Here is a 21036-nt window from a genome sequence, read left to right as displayed (position 1 = left end):
ATGTGTATAAGAGACAGATGTATAAGTGTCCACATTGTTGTGAGATCTGGCTCAGTGACCTGCCTGTACCATGAATGACAAATTGGCACAGGCAGACCCATCTATCAAAACCTTGCTTCTGCTCATGAGCACAAGTGAGTGCTCATGTAAGTGTCTCAAACTATCTGCTTAGGTGATGAGTATCATAGGTACTTGAGTAGAGACTGAATGCCATGTCCCCAAAAGAGGCAAGCAATACTTCATATCTCTTTGCCTCTGTTTTCCTTTGTCAAGATTTTGAGACACAAATGACTGCTATGTCCACCGAGACATATGACTGTACAGAGATAGAGGTCTGGATACCAACTGCAGTGTAACTGGCATGGCCACACTGACTTCAGTAGTGTCACTGCAGTTCTGCAGCAGTGGGAAGGGAATCAAAGTCAACCAAAAGGCCATGGGTCTGACTGAGCGCTCACTGAAATAACTGGGAGACTTTCCACTGGTTTTACAGGTGACAGATGACCACACAGAAACATCTGCACCAGATGGAAAAGTTCTTCCTAGTGTATCAACCCTAAACCTGTTTCTTTTTGTGACAATGTCATGCTAACATTGTGCCCTAATTGCTCTTTGGCTCCCTACTTCTTCACACTCAACAGGGACATGATCTGAAATGAAGATTTTAAGCCCTTGGTACTTTATGTCTCCACCACTACTACTAAGTGTGTAAAATCTGAGAAAAAAAGTGTATCTTAGCAAGAAAGGCTGTCCAACACGCCAAACAATGCAAGCAGTAAAGGGTGCATGGCTGCCTTGCCACAAACAGCTGGACTTCAGACACGTCCAGAGACTTTTTAGCTTCACCTTAGGCTGTTCTGTTTAAGTCTGTCTCCATCGCAGGGTCATTTCAAGCAGCAGGACTGTCTTTAATTGTGTACAGACACCTGTACTTGTTCCATCGAGGACTACACAGAAAACAATCCCCACAGAGGTAGGTGGGGACATGCACAAAGTATTTCACACACAAGTATCCGAAGGCTTCCCGAATGCTGCCTGCCACCCTCTGCTGGCGTGTGAACTCTTGGTATCTGTCATGTCCCCATCAGACCCAAGTGAGCTGTCTTTCCCCCTTCTCATTCAGAGGGTGCTTTCTTTGTTGGCTTTTGGGGTTAAACAAAAGCAGCGATTGCCTGCCTTGTGTGGGGAACGGTTGTTAGGGCAACTGGGAGGAATCCCTTGGCACCAGCACTAGCGCAAGAAAGGAATGAGCAGAAAAATGCTCAGCCAGAATCAGAAGCAGAGCAGAGGCAGAGCAAGCCAAGGGGACGTGCTCTGCTGTGTTTGTGTTAGTGCCTCGCCCTGGCTCTCCCACGGGTGGCTGAGAGGCCCTGTGCAGCAAAGGTGCTCTGGAAAGGCCAAGTCGACACACCCTTCACGAACCTCTGCAATCCTCTGAGCAGCACTGGCTGCCCCTGCTTACCCTAGGGCTCATCCTCCTGAGCTACAAAGGTGCTGAGAAGAATCAAGCCGTCAGTTTTTACTTCTTTGCTGCTTCTCTCATTGAAAACCCCCCTCAACATATAGACATGAATTTTCTCTTACAATACTTGGCACAAAGCTGCTTGTGGTAGTAAAAGAAACTTGGAAAATTAAGCTGCACTAGCGATTTTCAAATGGAAAGAATCCTACTTTGCTGTAATTTTCGCTGTGTAAGATGGTTCAAAGGCACAAGAGGAAAGGGCAAGGTGAACACTTAGCTGGCAGGTAGATGAGTACAATTTTTATCTCCTTTAGTGATTTTAGTTTTGCATTAGATACTCTCCTTGCTCAAAAATGCTGCCTACCCCATCTGCTCATTTTCCCCAGCTCACACCTCTTTCATCAACAGACAATAACTTTTTGTTTGGATTGGCTTGCTGGCAAATTTACACAGCTCTCCCATATCATGATCTGATTTCAGGTGATGGTGAGCTGATTAGCAGATGTGAGAGCATTTGGTCTTAAGAATTGTGAGGGCATTCAGCTGCTTGTATCCATTTAAGTAGTAATAAACAAGAGGAAAAGGACAAAAAATAGGGAGCAGCAGCAGGTGGAGATGGTAGTGCCTGGTTTCTGGACTTGTTTACACAGTGGCTTAAAATCTGCAGGATGAAACTAGTGTAGTTCTCACAGTGAGAAAATGCAAGCCTATCTGCAAACATAGCAGCTGCTGGGGCAAGAGACTGGTGTGAGTCACTAGAATGTAGGGCAAAGGGTTGTTAATAACGGGTGTAGAGCTAAAAGACTTGTAAGTAAGGGTGTAGTGTCCATACCTGGATTGCACAGTACTGTATGAGTTCGGTGATTTCTTTTACACATTTAAAAACCAAACAAACAAAACACAAAAAAATGCAGTTTGTTGAACTGAGTCCTCACCAGAGCTACAGTTCTACATGGTATTGCTTACAGACTGGATTGGAGAAAGTTAGCCATTCTTTAGCCTTGTAGCAGAATACCTTTCTCCTGTCTGGTCTGAGGTGTATGCTCTAACTTCCTCAAATTTAAGTAGTTATACAATACAATTATCAAGTTAGTGCTTTGCATGAAATTATCTCTATGTGTTTGGTCTGTTGTTTTAACAATTGTTTCATTTGATTTTGAAGTTCCTGGCTGAAAAAAAAACCCAAAAAAAACCCCAAAAAAACCAAACCAAACTTTGGGGTGAAATTCACAATGAGCTGTGCTATTCTTGTAAGGCTTGAAAAAGTTCTATTAGAAGTGAAAGTCATGGAGTAAGTGAAATTGCTGAGCAGTTGAGAACATGGTTTTCTAAAGCTTTCACGTTCCAAAGCAGTCAGCTACAGGCCTGAAACTTTCCAGGCATAAGGTCAGGCTTTACAAACCTACAAATGGGAAAGGGGGATACCTTTGCACCCTGCAAGACTGTAGTCATCCTCAATCTAAATTAGAGCATGCTTTAGACTGCTCTCACTTAACCTAAAATGGAACAGCCAGAGCTTAATGGGTGGTAGAAGCTTCTTGAAGTAGTGTCAGTAATGGACCTTGCTAAGACTATCAACACCTTCTTGTCATGCCTTAAATATTTTTGGGGTTTGGAAAAAGTTAAGCAAAATCCTGCTTGTAATTTCTTTTATAACTTTCCTTATGTTGGCTGACTATGTGTTAGGGGCAGCTCCAATGTCGTTGATTCAAGCTTGGAAAGTCTCAGGGATGGAGTCAAGAAAAGCCAAGTACACTGGTAGCTTCTTCATTTTGTCTAGCTGAAAATTGATTTGGACAAAATGGCTTAAAAATGAACAAACCAAACCTAATAATGGTGCATGTTCTGCTGCTGCTGAAGGTTTCTGCTCATTCTTGCTGGCTGATGGTTGTGCCGAGCATAGCAGTGGGGGAGAAAGTGAGGCTTGGGAGAACACGTGGATCATCTTCTGCTCCTTTTCTGAAGTTTTGCATGTTCCTGAGGGTAATCACTGAGCTGTGTGTGAAGTTATGCCTTCATACTGGCACACAGTAGTGAAGTGCATGAACTGCACAGATAAGGTCAGTCACATATACAGCATGTGTGTTAAGGGAGGGACAAGAAGTGTAGTGAAGATGAGTCTGTTCATGTTTAAAGCTGCTCAGTTCAACAGCATCTGCACAAGCAAAAGAGATATTGGACTGTAGTGTCTACCTCCTGCTCCACTGGCCTGAAAGTGCTGACTGCTTTGGTCTGTATTAAGACTGTGCAGTGCTGCTCTGAGACTTGCTGCAGGGTTCGGGTTCTCCAGACCTTTCCTAGCCCATCCATATTGATTTCTTAAAATTTGGCCAGTGTTGCTCTGCATTAAAATCCCCTGTTTTGTCCCTTAGTAGCCTTATTAGTTCATGCTGTCAAGAATGACCACTTGGGCTTTTTCCAATTTTCTGTCTGGTTTGGTCTTTGCTCCCCTCTGTGACCTACAGCTGTTCGCTGTGACTCTGAGTTTTATGTCTAGAAGGGCCTTTTTGTCTTTGGAGTCCCCAAGAAAGCTGACCTCCATGGCAAGCTGACCCAAGTAAATACCAACACAGGGAAAAGACATATGTAGCTAGCCAGGCACAGCCTTGGGATCCAGCAAAAGCAAATCCATCCTGCTTGTGAATCCACCTTACCCCCAGGAGGAGGAATGAAGAACCACTCATGAGCTCTCCTTGTTGTGTGCTGTTAATGAACCTGCCTCTCAAACATGGCTAGAAGCCAAGACAGTGCAGACTCTAGTGGCATGCTTACTATGCCAAGGCCAATGCCTCCTGCTTCACAACTTGCCCTCGCCATATGATGGATGTGTTTAAGGCAGGAGCAGCTGGCACAGCTCATTCTCTTGGGAATAGCCAGGGCATCTTCCCAGGCCATCAGGGGCCCTGCTGGGTTAAGTGAAATAGCAGTGTGTGGGAAGGAAATAAGAGGCCCATAGTTTGGTATTTACCCAGAGTCCCATGTGAGTCTGTAAATGTGAGAGGGAACAAAGCTCCTATATACCAAGAGTTAAGATATAGCTGGTGGGAACATTTCCATCAAGGCAGCTTTCCATTTAAAATAAATAAATAAATGCTGGCATGGGTGGATTCTGACAAAAGTCTAGATGGAGACTATATGATATTTCAGCTGATTTTACAGAAACATTTCTCTGAATTAAGGTATTCAGAGCTGTTCAGCTCTTTTTAAAACAAACACAAAAAGGAAAAAAAAAAAATTAGACTCCACTCCTAAGCCTTAACATGTCACAGCAGCTACTACAAACTCTTGTGACAGCTTTGCTGGGGTTGGCATTGCTGAAAGTTGTTATCCTTAAATGCACTCACTGGTCCTATTAGCCCAGAGATGCTTCTTGACTCATACCATGCAAGTCTAGGTATGGGAGTGGGGGGGACCTCCCAAGTCTCTTTACAGTCTGCTGCTTTATTGAGCTTTACTGTAGGGTGTAGGACATGTATGGTGTGGGGTGTGGCCGTGTTTGTGGTGTGAGTTTGGGTTTTGGTTTGGTTTGGTTTTTGGTTTTTTTTAAATAAGCTTTTTTGTAGGAAGGGAGGTAGAGGAGGGTTTGTTAAGTTTCTGGAGTCCTATTTTGCTGTGTTCCAGATTGGTAGAGATAGAAAGAGTCAGTAATAATGAGTGGCTTACTCTGTTGTAACAGAACTCACTGAGTCTCAGTGGAGTTTTATGCTGAGAAATTACCTAGTATAATTTGCATGTTGTGTCTGTGCCAGAGGCCAAAATGTTAGCAGGGAAGGGTGTGTGTGGGGAGAAGCAGTGGAAAAATTACAATGAGCTTTAGTCAAGGGGGTTGAATATAGGGCTCCTCACAAGGGAAGCCTTGTTTATTAAGAAACTTGATCTCTTCCTGTGAGATCATATGTGGAAAACAAGTTGAGCCATGTCTGAGGGTGTTGCCCCATGGAATTTGTAGATAAGATGGTGTATACCTGCGTGTTCCCGGCACAGAGAGGCCAGTTACATTCTGAAGCTTCTAGAGCGAATAAGCCTCCTGAGGAGTACAGTTATTCCAGTTTCCTTGTGGTAAGTTTATTGAAAATAACTTTTATTTCTTCCTTTTCTCCTTCCACCCCATTCAAATCTCAGCTTCCCTAACCATGAGGTGTGATACGTGTGGTTTTCTTCATCAACAGACCCAGGTATCACTACTGAGACTGCAATGGCATGGTGGAAGGCCTGGGTAAGTAGAGCAAATATTGAACACCCTGATTTTTTTGGCACCATAATAAAATAATTTATAAGTTGCATTAGGCACTGTGTGGGAATGAAATATTTCCCTTAAAAAATGAGCAAGACCTTTTTACTGGTTTTCTGACTATAAAATAGCATTTAGCACTTCAAAAACCTTGATTAAGTAACGTGTTTAATGTGATTGCAGGCTTTAAGAAGAGCAGACTTTTCCCCATCCTTCAGTTGAGAGTGGTGCAGGAGGGTGTTTGTGCCTGTGTACAAGGGGAGATGCTACCAGGGAACAGCAAAGTTATGGCTGAGGTCTGGAAGCTGCAGGTTCCTTGTCTGCTCCCTTCTCTTGTGGCAGTGAGTTCAGGGCACTGGCCTATCACCATTTTGGTCTCCAGTTGTGCTAGCAGGCTGTGGTCACAGAGGGAGATGTGGTCAAGCCACAGTATCTTTGGTGGGTTTTTGATATTGCAATGACAATGTGTATTTGAACACCTTGTCTGTCTGCTAGGAGCTAGAAATGTTGTGTACGTTTTCTTTTAAACTCTTGTGGCTTTGGGAGGAATGTGGCAGGATGGGGGGATGCTCATGGGGTACGCTGAGGCAGCCTCTAGGGTACGGCTCAGGCCAGGCAGCGGGCAGCTCTGGTGATGTGCACAGATCTGCTGCCATCCATGGCAGTTCTCCCATTAGCCTCTGTGGAAGGCCAGGTTTACCCACAGACTTTATCTCTAGATAACTATAAGCCATAGCCTGGAAAAGATCTGCTGGAGACATGCAATGGAGGACTAGTGGTAGAGAAGTTTCCTTCCCCAGCCCCAGCCCCTGCCCAGCACCACTGCCAATAGTGCACAATAGGCTTTCTCTGGACTGTTCTTGTCTTGTTTGTGGAAAGAATTGTCCCAGGGTCCCTGCCTGCTTCTTGTTGTGAGGATGGCTCCGTGTTTCACCAGCCTGTGCAAAGGCTGGGCTCACACTGAGGCTCCAGTGCTGTTGCTCCTCTCCCGGTCGGGGCATTGGCAGTCCTAGTGCTGGTGGATGAGTAGCAGCAAGGGGCCTCTGCTGCCACATGCTAGCAAAGGTACCCGAAAGGCATAGGAGAGCTGTCTTGCAGTGTATTATATTACCTCAGGTGCAATACATCATCACAGAGTGAGAAACCACTTTGCATGGACATGACCATTTTTCTGGTTCTCAGTTACAATTTTGCAACCAAGCAGTGGGAACTCCTTTAAAAAACAAGCCAACACTTTCACCTTGTGGGGTGGGGAGTATCAGGCTAATTCCTACTTTCCTTCAGTAGGCTTCAGATAGGAAACTTTCCTGATCTCAAAACATATCATGATCTCTTTATTTCACCAGAAGGATTAGAATTGTAGTCTTCCTTTCTGCTCTGATTTTCCTCTACCTCCATATCTCCTTTTGCAAGTTTAGTGTAGTAAAATGGATTTTTCTTTTTTTCCCAAAGCCTGGAGTAGCTCTCACATAATTTTTTCCCTTTTTGCTGCTTTGTTCCACACTACCTCCCAAGCTGGAAAACATCTGAAAACTTAGAGTGAGAAGAGTGAGAAAAGGATAAAAGCCCTTGAGAGCTCCAGCAATCTCTTATCTGTCAGTGTTGTAGGAGTGGAAGTATGAAAAGGAGATGAGTGGGCAAAGGAAGGATGGTAAAAAATTGTTTTGGTTTTCTAAGCCCTTCATAAAAGATACAGTTCAAAAGCAAAAAGAATGAAAAAATGTGAAACTTTTTCAGAAACTCTCCACTGAAAAAAAAAAAAACAACAAAAAAACAAAACAAAACAAAAAAAAAAAAACCAGTAACCCCACCTTGTCCCAAATCCCAGCTTGTCAGTAAAGTACTGTTGAGGTTTGAAAATATTTTGGTAGGAAAACTTTTAATCCCTCTCCTCTTCATTTATAGGTAAAACTTTTCAGAGCATCACCTGTGAGGTATGCTGATTCCATTGCTTTCATGCCAATTACTCATCTTCACATGAGAGGTACACAGATACCTTGAGTAGTTACAAATAAATAACTGTAGGATCAATTCATCTGGGAAACAATACCAAACTGAAGAGGGTTTCTCTGGAAACTTGTTGTGATTGTATCTGTGCTGGAACAATTGTGTACACAGAGAAAGAGGTATATGAATGTGTTGAGCTAGAATGGGCTGTAAATGTTTATTGGAATTAATACCCAAAAAAAAGCAGTTTAATTTGTTTCTGCTGCCTCCAAATGAAAGGTCAGATTTGCATTCCCTCTTTCACTGAGTCACCAGGCATAGGCCCAGTGTTTCGTTCACATGGTCCTTGCATGCAGCTATCATTGTCCATCTTTTTCAGAGCAAAATGAGAAGGATGAGTGTAACTGGTTTTGCAGGGCAGTTGTGATGGTGCTGGCTGACTTCACAAAGAACCAGAAAAGGAGCACTTGCAGTGGTTCTGTCAGCTCAGCCAAGCTGTCCCAGGCTGATGACAAACCACTGGGGGTAGCAGTGCTTTACTCTGTCACTGCTGTTTCTGCAGTGACAGCTTCACCACAGCCTTAAACTTACTACTCAATAAAGATTGGGATTCAAAGCTGCATCTATAAAGAAGTTTCCTGTTGACACCATCCCCTTCACAGATGCTCTTTCTGCTGGGAGCAAGGTGTGGTAACCCAGGAGTCTGTCTCTGTGCTGGCTGTAAAGCAGACTTCTCCAGATCTTTCTGACTGATGAACATACTGCCTCTCTCAATACTTGTCACTGCCTTTTGGTTGCTTCTCACTGCTCCCACTGCTCCCAGAGCTTGGCTGGCAATGGAGCTGACATGCAACTATGCACCAGCTATATCTACTGGTCAGGCACTTGACAAGGACACCTGAGCTGGTTTGGCCACAGCCAGCCTGAGCATCTGTGCAGCACAGTACTAGGCTAGACCTGGCATTTGTTGTCAGACACTCCTGAGACACAGCCATTAATCTTCCAGCCTCTCATTTAAAAACTGAAAATGCAGATCCTGTAGGGAATTTCCACAAGCTTTTCTACCTGGCAAGGATCACTTGAAGGCTTTTTTCTCCAGGGAGGACTTGGATGATCTGGAAGGACTCTAGAAGAGGGATAGAACCTTCGTTGACAGAAGGGATTTGCATCATAGCAGGAGGCTGCTGGGTGGCACTTGGTGATCTGTGTTAATGCAAGTCAGATGAGACAGCCATAGTGATTCCTTCTGGTCTGTAAGCTCTGATTTCAAGGTACTTTTTATCTGACTGTAAAGCCACACCCACTGAAAAATCTATCAGGTCATCCTGATATCAGTAGTTCAATATTAACCCTATCTCTGCAAGTAAATTTACAAGCATATAGTAGTTTCCTGGGGCAACTTAAATCTCTGTGCTGCTAAGAAAGAGAAAATTGTGTCCATTATTGGAATAAAGTGGTGATGCCTCTTCATGCCTGACCACTCGTGTACTCCCCTGTTGATAGGACCTTATTGTGAGAGATGCCTCAATATATTCAAGCCAGTCTCTTCACTAACAGCTTTTGTTAAATTGAAGCTCTTAAACCTAGGTTCTGTTTGATGGTCCTACTACCTTGTAGTGACTGGAATAAGTCTCAGTGCGTCTTTCTGCTCAGGAACTCTGGCACTGGCAGCATCTTAGGGGTCTGTCTGGAGTATTCCTGTGTACTTGGCCCTTGGCTCAGGGGAGAATATCAAACCTGTGCTCCTCCAGATGGATCTCTTCCTTCAAAGTAGTGCCTTGGCCCAAATATTTCCAGTGAAGATTCTTCCTTCTTGAGACCAGCTGTGAAGAAGTTTAGCAGCAGAATAAAGCTGCTACTTAAAATAATGGTCTGTGAGAGCATGACTATTCCATGAAATCGAAAAACTACGTGTCAAAACTACCCTGCAACAAATCACTGGGAAATGCAGTAGGATACAGTACCATACATGCTGTGAAGCATTGTATTTAAGGGGTAAATAGGAAAGTCTAGCCTACTCAGCTTTCTCTGCCAGACTGCCTGCACCTAATGACTGTTGCAGCAGTGCTTCATGTTTTTGCCAGAGGCTGGTACAGGCAGGTGGAGGCAGGAAACTTGTGTTCTATTTGGAGTTCTGCTCTGCTGGGAGACTTTGAACCAATCCCTCCACTTTTCTGTGCCTTCCCCAGGTGCAGACAATTAATAATATTACTATACTTTCAAAACACTTTTTCTTCAGCTGATGAAAAGCAGTGGTGAAAAGTCATATATTTTTCTTCTTTTTTCAGAGTGAAGCAGAAGGCAAGCCCGTGATGGGTGCTTTAAACTTTGACCCTGCACCTGATGCTCAAACTCTGTACAAGGCCATGAAAGGGCTTGGTGAGTTGACTCCAACCACATGTGTAAATTCTGTGTTCTGTTTATAATTGCCAAGTTGAAAGCCATTCCTTAAGAAAAATTGCAGCCAGAGATATCTCTTAATTTAATGTGGAAAATTAAAAATTAAAATTTCCTCAGTACATACTTAGACTTCTGTACAACGGCAATGAACTAGGGAAGGTTGTCTGAATATTCAAAGCGGGATTTTGGACTAGTCTCAATTTTTTTTTTGTGCACTGTGTTTATGGCTTATTATTGCTCTCCATAGGGACTGATGAACAAGCTATAATTGACGTCCTAACCAAGAGGAGCAATATGCAGCGTCAACAGATTGCCAAATCATTCAAAGGACAGTTTGGAAAGGTTATTCCAAAACAAAGCCATACTCAGTCACTGTTTCACAGCATGTAGCATGTAGTAAATGGGTGTACAGTTCATCCTGTAGTCATGATGCAAATAATATGCAGGTCTTCTCCAAATAAGTAGATTAATATTTATTTGTAAGGCCCGAATGTGTGAAATAATTAGTTTTTGTTTGGAAATACTGAATTTTCCCCAAAAGGTTTTTGTAAAATGCATTTTGACCAGATATATTTTTAAACTATTTTAACTTAAAGTGTAACTTCTTACTGTTTTTGAAGCTGTAACAAAATGATACCTTTCTAAGTGGCATTTTGAGTAAAATATTGTTTTGGAGCTCTTCTAAATGCCGAAGAAATTTCAATTTAAAGACTTACTTAATTACATTTGTTTGGAAATTGTGAAAATGAAAACAAACTGCGGTTATTGAAAATCGTGTTTTCCTGTGGCTATCTTTCTGTCTTTGATAAAATCTTACTTTTATTGTGAAAATTTTTCCACTGGCAAACTCTGCCACCAGTCCTACTCTGGAGTCTCCAATGACTCTTGCTGGAAAGGGGACTGCCATGCAAGGGCCTCAGAAATGGAGGAGTGGGCAGGTATGGAACAGTGGAGTGCTTGCATCCCACTAAAACAGGGTGAGTCATACCCTAAAAAAAACATGCATTATGGTATAAGGAAAGTTTGAAGTTTATCTTCAAACAGACTGCACACCTGATTCAGAAAAAGTCCTGGGTGCATGTTTATATGCCGGCTTTGGGAATCAGCTCTGCCTGAAGCTACATTCCTTGCTCAATCCAAGGCCTTCATCAGCCTGGTTCTGCTCACCAAGTAAAGCAGGGTGGAAGAAGATTTTAATCTTCCTTACTTTTCTGCAGAATTAATTATTACCTTGGAGAAGCTTGAGTATTGGGGCAACAGATAATGTGGAAAGTCTTAAACAAATCCCATTTTGGAGTTAGGTGCCTCTTTCAGTCCCAGGACCTTTTCTAAAAAACTATCAACCCAATACTGTCATTCAGCTTCATTGCTGTAGGCCATGGGGATGGAAACAGCAGCAGGCAGTAAAAAGATCCTGTAAGGCTTTTTATGGAACTATGTGATGCATGTTTAACAGGATCTGATTGAAAGCCTGAAGTCTGAACTGAGTGGCAACTTTGAGAGGCTCATTGTCGCTCTCATGTACTCCCCATTCAAGTATGATGCCAAGGAGCTTCATGATGCCATGAAGGTAAGCAAATTGCATGCTGATATTTAAGTAGTAGCACAGATACAGTGCTAATTTCCTGTAACTGTGCTTATTAATGCAAGTGGTAATAACTGGACTGTTAAATGATTAAGTTTGTTATTAGCAGTAGCCTTTGAGAAATAGTCAATGGTACTATTAACACATATTCTGAGGGAAAGTGCTGCTTTAATTTTTAGGGCTGTATGAGAGTTTCTGGACATATGAGCCTCACAGAGCCTGGGGAAGGCAACAGCAAAACTAAATTCAGCTTTGGCAAGGAATGAACATCCACAGATCATGGTTTTCAGTTAAAACATCTTTGTTGCCTTCTACGGTGCCTCTCCTGAATGGAGCTCAATGACACAAAGCTACTGCCCTGAAGTCCACCTGAGATGTGAAACCTGTAGGAAATCAAGTGGTGTTGTGAGGGCCAGACTGGAGTTGGCTGGGATCCTACTTACTGATACAGTATCTTTTGAAGTTTCAGGTGCAGAGAGATCTATTAAAATGGTACAAAGATGGACTGACTAGACAAGCGTTGGTCTCCCCGTATCCCTCTTATACTCTCTGTCATCAAAGATCCAAATCCAGAAATACATTGCAGAAGTGCAGGGTTATATAAAATCATCCTTTATGAGTTAGGCACCTCAGCAAAAGAAACCATGTTCAAACCAAATGTGCTTTCTGTCTCCAGCTTTCAGTGTGACAGTTTCTTGCAGCTCAGCATGCAGCCTAACACTTTGCTGCCATCTGACTCCTCACTTGACCATACTTCTCTAGCAATAAATTACACTCCATGACTAGATGCCTTTCTCCACCTTTATTTCTCCACTATGTTTTCTATTAAAGGGTGTGGGAACAAGTGAAGATGTTATCATAGAGATCCTGGCATCCCGGACAAAAGCGCAGATCAAAGAGATAATCAAGGCTTACAAAGAAGGTAAAGTGCTTGGGGCTCTGATTTGTGTGGTCAGAGCAATGTGTGACTGCCTTATTGCACAGCAGGAATGGTGTTACCAGCTAGCACTGTCAGCAAGAAAATGGGACTTTTAAAAGAAAGAGGGTGCAACCTAACTCTGCCTTCAGCCTGGCAAATAGAATATGGCTATGCTGGGAGAATTTGAAAATCCCTTTCTAGGTCTCCTTCCAGCTACAGGAAAACCTCAGCAAATCACAAATTTAGTTCAGCTTGGCCACAAAGGCTATTGTCAGAACACAAACAAAACTATAGCTATGTACTTGGCTCTTTCTCCTCATTAAATACATGCTAGATGGGAATTTATTAAATACATATTTTCAAATATTTAATATCTCTTGGTCCCTTAAACTGTATCTCTAACATTCACCCTGTATTTATGCTTTGGACATTAGTGGAGCTAGGGACTCAGATGCAAATGCTGATCTGGGCATCACTGAGGGTGTGAGCTGATCTCAGCCCTTTTTTTTTTTTTTTTCCCTAGCAACCTTCCTGACTAGTGTCAGTCTACTGTGTGTCCTTGGGTGACTGGTGATATCCTGACTCTATGTCCTGGTTTCTATCCTGGACACTGTATCGCCCAAATAATAAATCTTTCCTTTGTCCTCTTTCCCTTGGGTAGAATATGGTTCTGATCTGGAAGAAGACATAAAATCGGAAACAAGTGGCTACTTGGAACAGATTCTGGTTTGCCTTCTTCAGGTAATGCTAGTGAAGAGAAATGAGGGTATAAAAATCTTCAGGTTTTTTTCTTCCTTTTTGGAGAAGGCATGCAAGAGAAGAGGCAATACAATCATGATCACAAAATAAAATGCAGACACAAACGTCACTTGGACTGGATCTGTGTTTCAGCTTCAGTGTGACTGAAGCAGGGAACCCTCCCTCCCTTAGTAGCAGTAAGAGAGCTGGGAACTCAGCTCTGCTGCAGGGAGACACCTCACTTTTACATATGTGTAAAGCCATTGCACTCTACAAGGGTCTTAGAAAACAGTGCCCCTCAACTATAATTCACCACTCTTCCAGGGTCTGTGCCCTCAATGCTGAGTGCATTTTGAATGCATTTACCCTATTGTGTTCTCTGAATTTTCCTGCCTAGCAGCAGAATAACTTAGCTTTTTTTTGACTCCACTTCATATGACTGATTTCAGTGCCTTTCAGTGAAGGAGTTAGCACTAATGCTGTCTGAAACATTACTGCTTGAGTACTCTGCAGAAATGGATAAAAACTGCTATTTTCCCAGAATGTACACTGTGATCCTTATATATGAAAGAAACTTCATTGAGATAAAATGGTTACCTTTCTTCTTCTTCTCATAGGGTGAAAGGGACAATGCCACTCTCTATGTGGACACAGCACTGGCTCACCAGGATGCAGAGGTACTCTCAAATGCCTGTGATCAGTGATATGCCTTATCCTATCTGTCTTGAACTTCAGAGTGCCTCAGAGGGGAGCAGAGTCCTGGACAGCAAAGGGTTTGAGCCACAATAGTTTGGGGAGGGGTGGTCTTCAGGAAGAAGCAACTTGGGGTTCTTCAATTTTGCCTGCACTTGCTGAGCCTTGCTGTTCCAAAAAAAAGAGTGATAATAAGAGCTGGGCTTGGGCTCAGCTGCTTTTGATATGTGAAAGTATGCAGGTATGGTGGAATGGTACAGCAAAAAACAGGGCAGAAACCTCAAGAGCATTGTTGGTTGCTCCAGCTGCTGCAGGAGGGATGGAAAGGGTGGAGATAGTGGCTGCTCCAATTTGACTAGAAGACATGGTCAAGGGTTTTCATAATCAACCATTCTAGAAGAGTCTAGTTCACACAGTGGTTTAGGTTACTTCAACCCCCTTTATCCTAGGAGTGCCTTAAGCTGAACTCTGCTTCTTTACCACCTGCACACAGAGAACATTTCTCTTACAATTGTATGTTAAATTACAGACACTCTATGCTGCTGGGGAGAAGATACGGGGCACTGATGAGACACAGTTCATCACCATCTTGTGCACAAGGAGTGCCACACACTTGCTGAAAGGTATGGAGCAGAGCCCACACTCCTGAGCTTCTGAAACTGGAAATCACTCTAGTCAAAAAGAAGAGGCAGGGCTATAGGTGGGACAGATGGGTGGTCAGAAATAAGTAGCTGAGTCTGTCTCCTAATCCTTGGTCACTCAGTGATGAAAAGCTGCCAGCAGCTTTCATGAAAACTTATGAAGAGATTGCTGCTGAAAATAAAGTGGCTTATCTAGGAGTGCTTATACAATGGTGATGGCTGGATGGTATAGCTGTTTTTTATAAACCTAAGGAGAGAGAGAGTCCCTTTCTAATCAGGTAGGGACATGCAGTGGACAAACTCATGACCCCTTGCATGTGGGTTCCTCTGGGAAAAAATCACCTAAAAAGTAGCTGGTTATTCAGTGCTGGAGAATCACGGGGTGAACCCTGCATTTCTGCCCCAGGTTCTTCTGAAGGCATCAGGGTGTTCTGGAGAGGGAAAGCACTAACCCAGCTCCAGCTAAGGGAGCCCTCGGCTCCCCACTACCCCATGCAACAGAGACCTGGCCTTGTCATCTCAAGACTTTGAGGCAGTCCGAGGCTCTGACTAACGGATTTTGTTATGTCAGCTTAATCTAAGCACATCAAGTACTGTGTAAATCAGCTGGACTTAAACTGATAAATACATCTGGTGATAAATTAGGTATGTCTGAGCTTTTTCAAGCTGAGTTCTTCTCAGGGGCTTTTCTAGGCCCTGGAGGCCAGCTCCTTCTTGTGTTTTAAAATTTAATCTCTCAGTGTCACTTAGAAAACAAAACAAAAAAAGTGGTCTCTAGTCTTTGGCTGTGTCTGCCTCTAAGAACTGAATTTCAACTAGTTGTTGTACGATGCAACCAAACTTTAGAACCTGCTGTATCCCCAAGCAAGTAATTTCCTCTGTGCTATGGTAGCCTGTAACTCTTTATCTTTATAACTTGAGTGTAATTGTTGCAGCTAATTTTATTTTTATTATTATTATTATTATATGGAGAATAGGCCTGAGTTGAGATGATTGTATCTGTCAATTCTGTGGAATTGCCTTTCCCCAAAGTATCTGACTGTGAATGTTTGGGTATCTGATCTTGAATGCTGAGAAAACTTCATTAAGATGTCCATTGCATTACGTAGGAGTTTTCCTTCTCTGTTAGTCTGAAAGCTAGGAATCAAAACTGAGATCTGTAATTCTGAACCCCGGAGTATCCAGAGTGTATAAGGTGAACAACAGCTTCTGCGAATAGGGGAGTTCAAATATCTTGGAATCGGCACCTGTGTTTTGCTCATCTTTTCTGAGCTGTTCTTCAAAAACAGTGGTTGAAATAATAGTTTTCCCAAACTGTTGTCATCATTTGAAAGTTCAAGGGCTATGAACAGTTTAGTCCTAGATTTAATTTGATTTTAGTTTGGTTCTGAAGCTAGTGACATCAACAAACACAAGACCAAATGATAGTTGTGCCTAACCTTCTGTTGTCTGCTTCATTTCTGTGATTAAAGACAGCAATGAAGGGTCAGATTTCCAAATGAATATGAGGTGACTGAACTTGCATTTTCAAATGAAGGCAGGGAATTAAGACCCATGGATGGGTTGTGTTTTTCTGAACATTGCTATCCTTTTTGTAGCTGATTTCTGGGCTTGACTAAAGCCTTCTGAAGTTGGTGCAAATGTGGCCATTGGTTTAGCGGGATCTGTGTTTTCATAATGCCACAGAAGCAAATATTGGGCACAAAATGCCTGAGTAGTTGCTTGGTAAAAAAAATGAAGTGTTTTGTTTCAAACAGTGTTTGAAGAATACCAGAAACTGGCTGATAAAAGCATAGAAGACTCTATCAAGAGTGAAACTCGTGGTTCACTTGAGGATGCCATGCTGGCTATTGGTAAGAGTTGCTACATTTCCCTTTTTTCTGTCAGAGTCTGCTGCCTTTTCTCCTGCAGTAGTTGACTGTTATGGGATCGATCTACTTTATAAAGGTATCTGGTAGGAAGTAAAGGGTACTTCTTAGGTAAGATAAACTCAGATCCCAGGGGCACACTGAATGGAAAGCATGTTGAATCTCTGGTACCTGCTGTCCTGGACTGGAATTACTGTTGATTCTTACTGAACCTTTTTGTATGCCTAGTGAAATGCACCAGGAACATCCGTTGCTACTTTGCAGAGAGGCTGTACTATGCTTTAAAGGTAAGGCTCTTCATTGTTACACTCTTGTCTCAATACTGGACTTGTCACCTGTCTTCCACCAGTTCAAATTAGAAGAGACAAGGTTTTGGTGAAATCCAGCAAGTTTAGTGCTACTGTTGCAAGTAATGGCAGAATCTCTTCAAACACCTTGGGTAGAAAAGTACCCTTTAAGCTTGAGATACCAAGGGAGTCTGTTTTTTCTGACTTAGGAGTCTTCAGGGAGCCCAGTCCCACCTTCTGGAACATGGACAAAACTTCTGGGAGAAGCTTGTCTAGGAGATTGATCATGGTGGAGCTTTGCCCATCATGTTAACTTAACAGACTGGACCACAGTATTTTCTTTTTAGGAAGCAATTGTCTCAATGGCAGTATGAAAATGTTCCAAATGGGGACACATAAGGCATCTGCAGATTGTGTCCCTATAACTCTTACCTGACATGTGAAAGATGTCAGCTCTCCCAACTTTGTGGAAAGCTGGGATGACTGATTTTTTTGTTATCAATGTGATCTTAATTTTCCTGTGAGTGATTAAAAAATACTGACTGAAGCCAAGTGTTGCATGGGTGATGCTGCAGAAGGACATTGTGTATTCACTGCCAACTTACAGCTCTGTAGCATGTTTGCTTTTGCATTTGACATGTGCAAAGACATAACACACTTCCATGGGCAAGGCTGTGGTATTGACAGTGGACCCTGGGGAGGGAGTGGGGTTTGGCCCTCCAGAAAGAGAAACAGATGTGCTGTAGAACATGTGCCAAACTGTTTGAAAGCTGACTCCTGTTCTGGACCAGTTTGCAACAGCTTATCTCTTTTAACACCCACTAACATCACAGACTGATATATCTATTATTCTAGGGGGCTGGCACCGATGATGGGACTCTTATAAGGGTGATTGTTTCTCGAAGTGAAGTTGACTTAAATCTTATAAAGGCTGAATTCAAACATATTGCAGGGAAGTCTCTCTCCAGTATGATTCTGGTAAGCAGCATCTTGATATAATGTTTCTTAGCTATCACATACATTCCTTACCTGTCCAACAGTGTGGGGTCCTTCCATAGTTGTTTTCAGTAAAAACATAATTTCTGCTAAGATCACAGCTCTTCTTCATTAGGCCTAATAACAATCATCTCCTTGAGAGGCATATATGCCTGAAAGGTGAGTCAAATTGTATGCTCTGTAAGTGACTTGGGCAAAGCCAAATCTGAGCAGAAACAGCTTGAGGTTTTTCATGGAGCAGACTCTGTATCCATGCACTTCCTGATCTCCTAGACGAATCTAGATTAATCTAATCCTGCCTATTACACCTTTCCCACACTGCTGTGCCATTTTCTTCTTTCTCTCTCTGATGTCTTTAACTACCTTCAGCCAGTACCATATAAGTGAAAACAGTGCTGGGTTACTTTTGGGTTTTGTTTTCTTTTTGTTGTTGGTTTGTTGTGGGTTTTTAGGTTTTTTTTCAGTTGACTTATCCCAGATGAAGGCCTGGCCTATACTGTGGTGAGATAGGTTTAGAAACTGAACCTTGTCAAAGCTTATTGTATCTTTTGAGGTTTAAGTCTCAGTTCTGAGTGAATGACCCTCCCTTATCAGGGCTAAAATGCTGGGGTTTACCATTTGTCCTAAGGACTCCGAGACATGCCTCTCGCCCAGTGCAAATGGCACAGAAGCCCTATCCTTAGCAGTCCCCATGGGAAGTTTGGCTCTGTAATGAAGGCCCTTTCTTCTAATTGACACTATCAGTGTCTGTCATGTTGATTAATGATCAGTCTTCAAGGGTCTGTACAGAATATTCATTCCTTCCGAGAAATGGAACTGGCTTTACAACTGTCATCACAAAATATTCAAAGGGAGCAAATTTTTTATCTAGCGATGTTCTCTGTAGTACTTTATCTAGACCAAAATGGCCATATCTGTGACTTTTTAAAAAATGTCGTGTGTCAGGGCTAACTATACTCCCCTTTCCCTTCCCATAGGGGAGAGATGCTACACAAATATGCAGACACATAAAATCTGAACACAACAGGCTTGGTTGCTCTGGTTCATGCTGACTTTCTGTGCTGCTCTGTGGGATGGAGCCCCAGTAAATTACTCACCTGGATTCCAAAGAAAAGAATTGGACTTGATAAATGTTATTTCAGGTGGCAGCTACAAGCCTCATTTCTCCATTCACTTTTGATGGTGTGTCAGCTGGCAGTAACTCTGCTGGAGTCTGGCTTGTACTTTCCAAAGCTCTTTTCCTGTGTGGACATATTCCACGGACTGAAAAAGTCAGCAGTCGGAGCATGCAGTGGAACTTCCATATTCACCTTCTTTTAAAAAATTTTTTTCTCCTTTCAGGATGACACCAGTGGTGATTACAAGACAGCCTTGATGAATCTCTGTGGAAGTGACTGACAGAGTCTAAGAGGAAGATGTTGAAATGGATACAGAGAGAAAATTAACAGTGGAACAAGGGTCTGAAAATGTACATGCAGAAAATCTTTCCATTAATCCACAGGAGGAGAAAAAGAAGATCAAATTAATGGTCAAGATTTCCAAAGCTCTCTGAAGGATGTGGATGCTTATTAGACATTAAAAGCTATTCACTTCCCCAACAGTTTTTCAAACACAAGTGGGAATGCTTCTTTTTTTGTTTGTTTGTTCTGTGCGATTTCCCTTCCCTTTTAACACACTGTGAATGGTGGCACTTGTATGGGAAATTAAAGGCCCTCTATAGGTGTTTCACAAGTCAGAAGAACCCTAAAATGTTTGGGCTGTCCTCAAGCCTTGTTAACTTCACTAGGACAAGCTGGTACAGCACCAACCATTTTGATGCTAGCAGGGTGGATCTTGAAGGAGTCCCAGATATTAATGATGGTTTAGAGCATGGGTCAGAATGGAGAATTCAGTCCTACGGGGGGGCTGGTTTAGCAGCCTTATCTGCATAACTTCAGTGGGGGCTCCCCAAGGAGCAGGGAATGGCAGGTCCAAACTGGCTGTAAGCATGTGAAAGATGAAAGCTGTGCCTGATTTCTTTCTTGCTTGTGTGAGTGTTTGTGGGGGGAGACTGTCAAGTTCAGGTTGTTACTGTGGGGAAATCAAAACTGGGGTGGCTGATTCAGTTTTGGTGAATATATGTTATCCTGCTCTTGGGAGCAGACCTGTTTCTGCTCCTAGTTTCACTTAACTTCCCAGAAGTTAGTGGACTCCCTTGGAATTTCCCCCCCCCACCCCTCTCCATGACTGCACCTACCACTTGCTGAGTGACCCCCCCAGATTTGGACAGTGATACAGAGAGAACAGGATGAAATGCTTTGAGAAACTCACGTCTGCCTTGACCAGTGATTCTGCACACTTAAAGCAACTCATTTAAATGTGTAATTATCAAAAGTCATTGTGTGCAGAGAAGCAGCTTTTCTAATCAAGTGGGTGAATTTTCTGCCAGAGGGATGGTTCTTCCCTTGCACTGCTGAAATGAGCAGGAAGCAGTGCAGTAAGGGTGGTGAGTTCAAAAAGTCTTAGGGAGTCCAGGACCCAGGCCTGGGGTCAGGGTATCTGCAACCCTTGGGTGACAATGAAGAGGAGGAGGTTTCAAGTGCTTGTGTTTTCAGTGATAGCCCAATTTCTCACCTGAACTAAAATGAGTTGGAGACACATCTCTAGACTGAGCATCAAGGGGAGGTTCTTCACTCAGTTTTTGGGGAATGTGGGCCAGCTCCAGGCATCAAAGAACACGGAATCACATGTCCCTTCTGTTGGCCCACTCACTTTTTTTTCCAGAGAGCCACTTGTTCTCATTGACACTGATGATCAGCCTAACTCTGTTTTTTCTTAAGAGCAGGTTCAGGCGCTGATTTCTAGCGAGAGGCATGCCAGGACTGCGGATGGGATGCCTGCTATGGAGAAAACCGTGCTTACACCACCATCTTGTGGGTGACAGCCTGTGTGCAGCCCGGCCGGCGGGACGGCGGCGGGGAGGGAGCTCACGGACCCACTCGGGACCGGCAGCCGAAGAGGGCAGGTGAATAAGCATCCCGGTCACCCCTCACCTCCCCAGGTATAGTGCCCAAATGCCTCGGTCACGGGGCAGGGCTCCAGCACGAGAGATGCAGAAGAGGCATGGGGTGGTGCAATCTGCTCCCCTTTAAACGATGCACGCTTTCCCTCCCAGTTGTTTTAAAATCCATCATGAAGGGGTGGGGTGCTTTTCCTGACAGCTGTCGCCTTCATGATTCCAGTCCAGGGACTCTCTCCCTGCAGCCCCTTATCTCCAGTATGGCTAAGAT

At 43.2% G+C, this 21036-nt stretch overlaps 1 protein-coding gene across 2 annotated transcripts; it reads left to right on the top strand.

Moving 5' to 3' along the window:
• Positions 1 to 5356: 5356 nt before the first annotated feature.
• On the top strand, positions 5357 to 19379 carry ANXA8L1 (annexin A8 like 1). 2 transcript variants are annotated; one of them, XM_026851707.1, is made up of 13 exons: positions 5361 to 5521; positions 5632 to 5678; positions 9929 to 10019; positions 10288 to 10382; positions 11497 to 11610; positions 12457 to 12547; positions 13206 to 13285; positions 13900 to 13959; positions 14505 to 14598; positions 16374 to 16469; positions 16713 to 16771; positions 17627 to 17749; positions 19109 to 19379. In XM_026851707.1, the coding sequence occupies exons 2-13, from the start codon at positions 5658 to 5660 to the stop codon at positions 19163 to 19165; spliced, it is 981 nt and encodes a 326-aa protein (XP_026707508.1). In that variant the 5' UTR covers positions 5361 to 5521; positions 5632 to 5657; the 3' UTR covers positions 19166 to 19379. The 2 variants fall into 2 exon arrangements, with proteins under 2 accessions (XP_026707507.1, XP_026707508.1); XM_026851706.1 differs by lacking the exon at positions 5632 to 5678 and having other exon boundaries at positions 5357 to 5521.
• Positions 19380 to 21036: the final 1657 nt, after the last annotated feature.

The sequence above is a fragment of the Athene cunicularia genome, assembly GCF_003259725.1.
Source record: "Athene cunicularia isolate RWA chromosome 6 unlocalized genomic scaffold, athCun1 chr6_part1, whole genome shotgun sequence".
In the NCBI taxonomy this organism is placed as follows: domain Eukaryota; kingdom Metazoa; phylum Chordata; class Aves; order Strigiformes; family Strigidae; genus Athene; species Athene cunicularia.
Note: the sequence above shows the minus strand (reverse complement) of the source record. Positions and strands in the feature narration are given on the sequence as shown.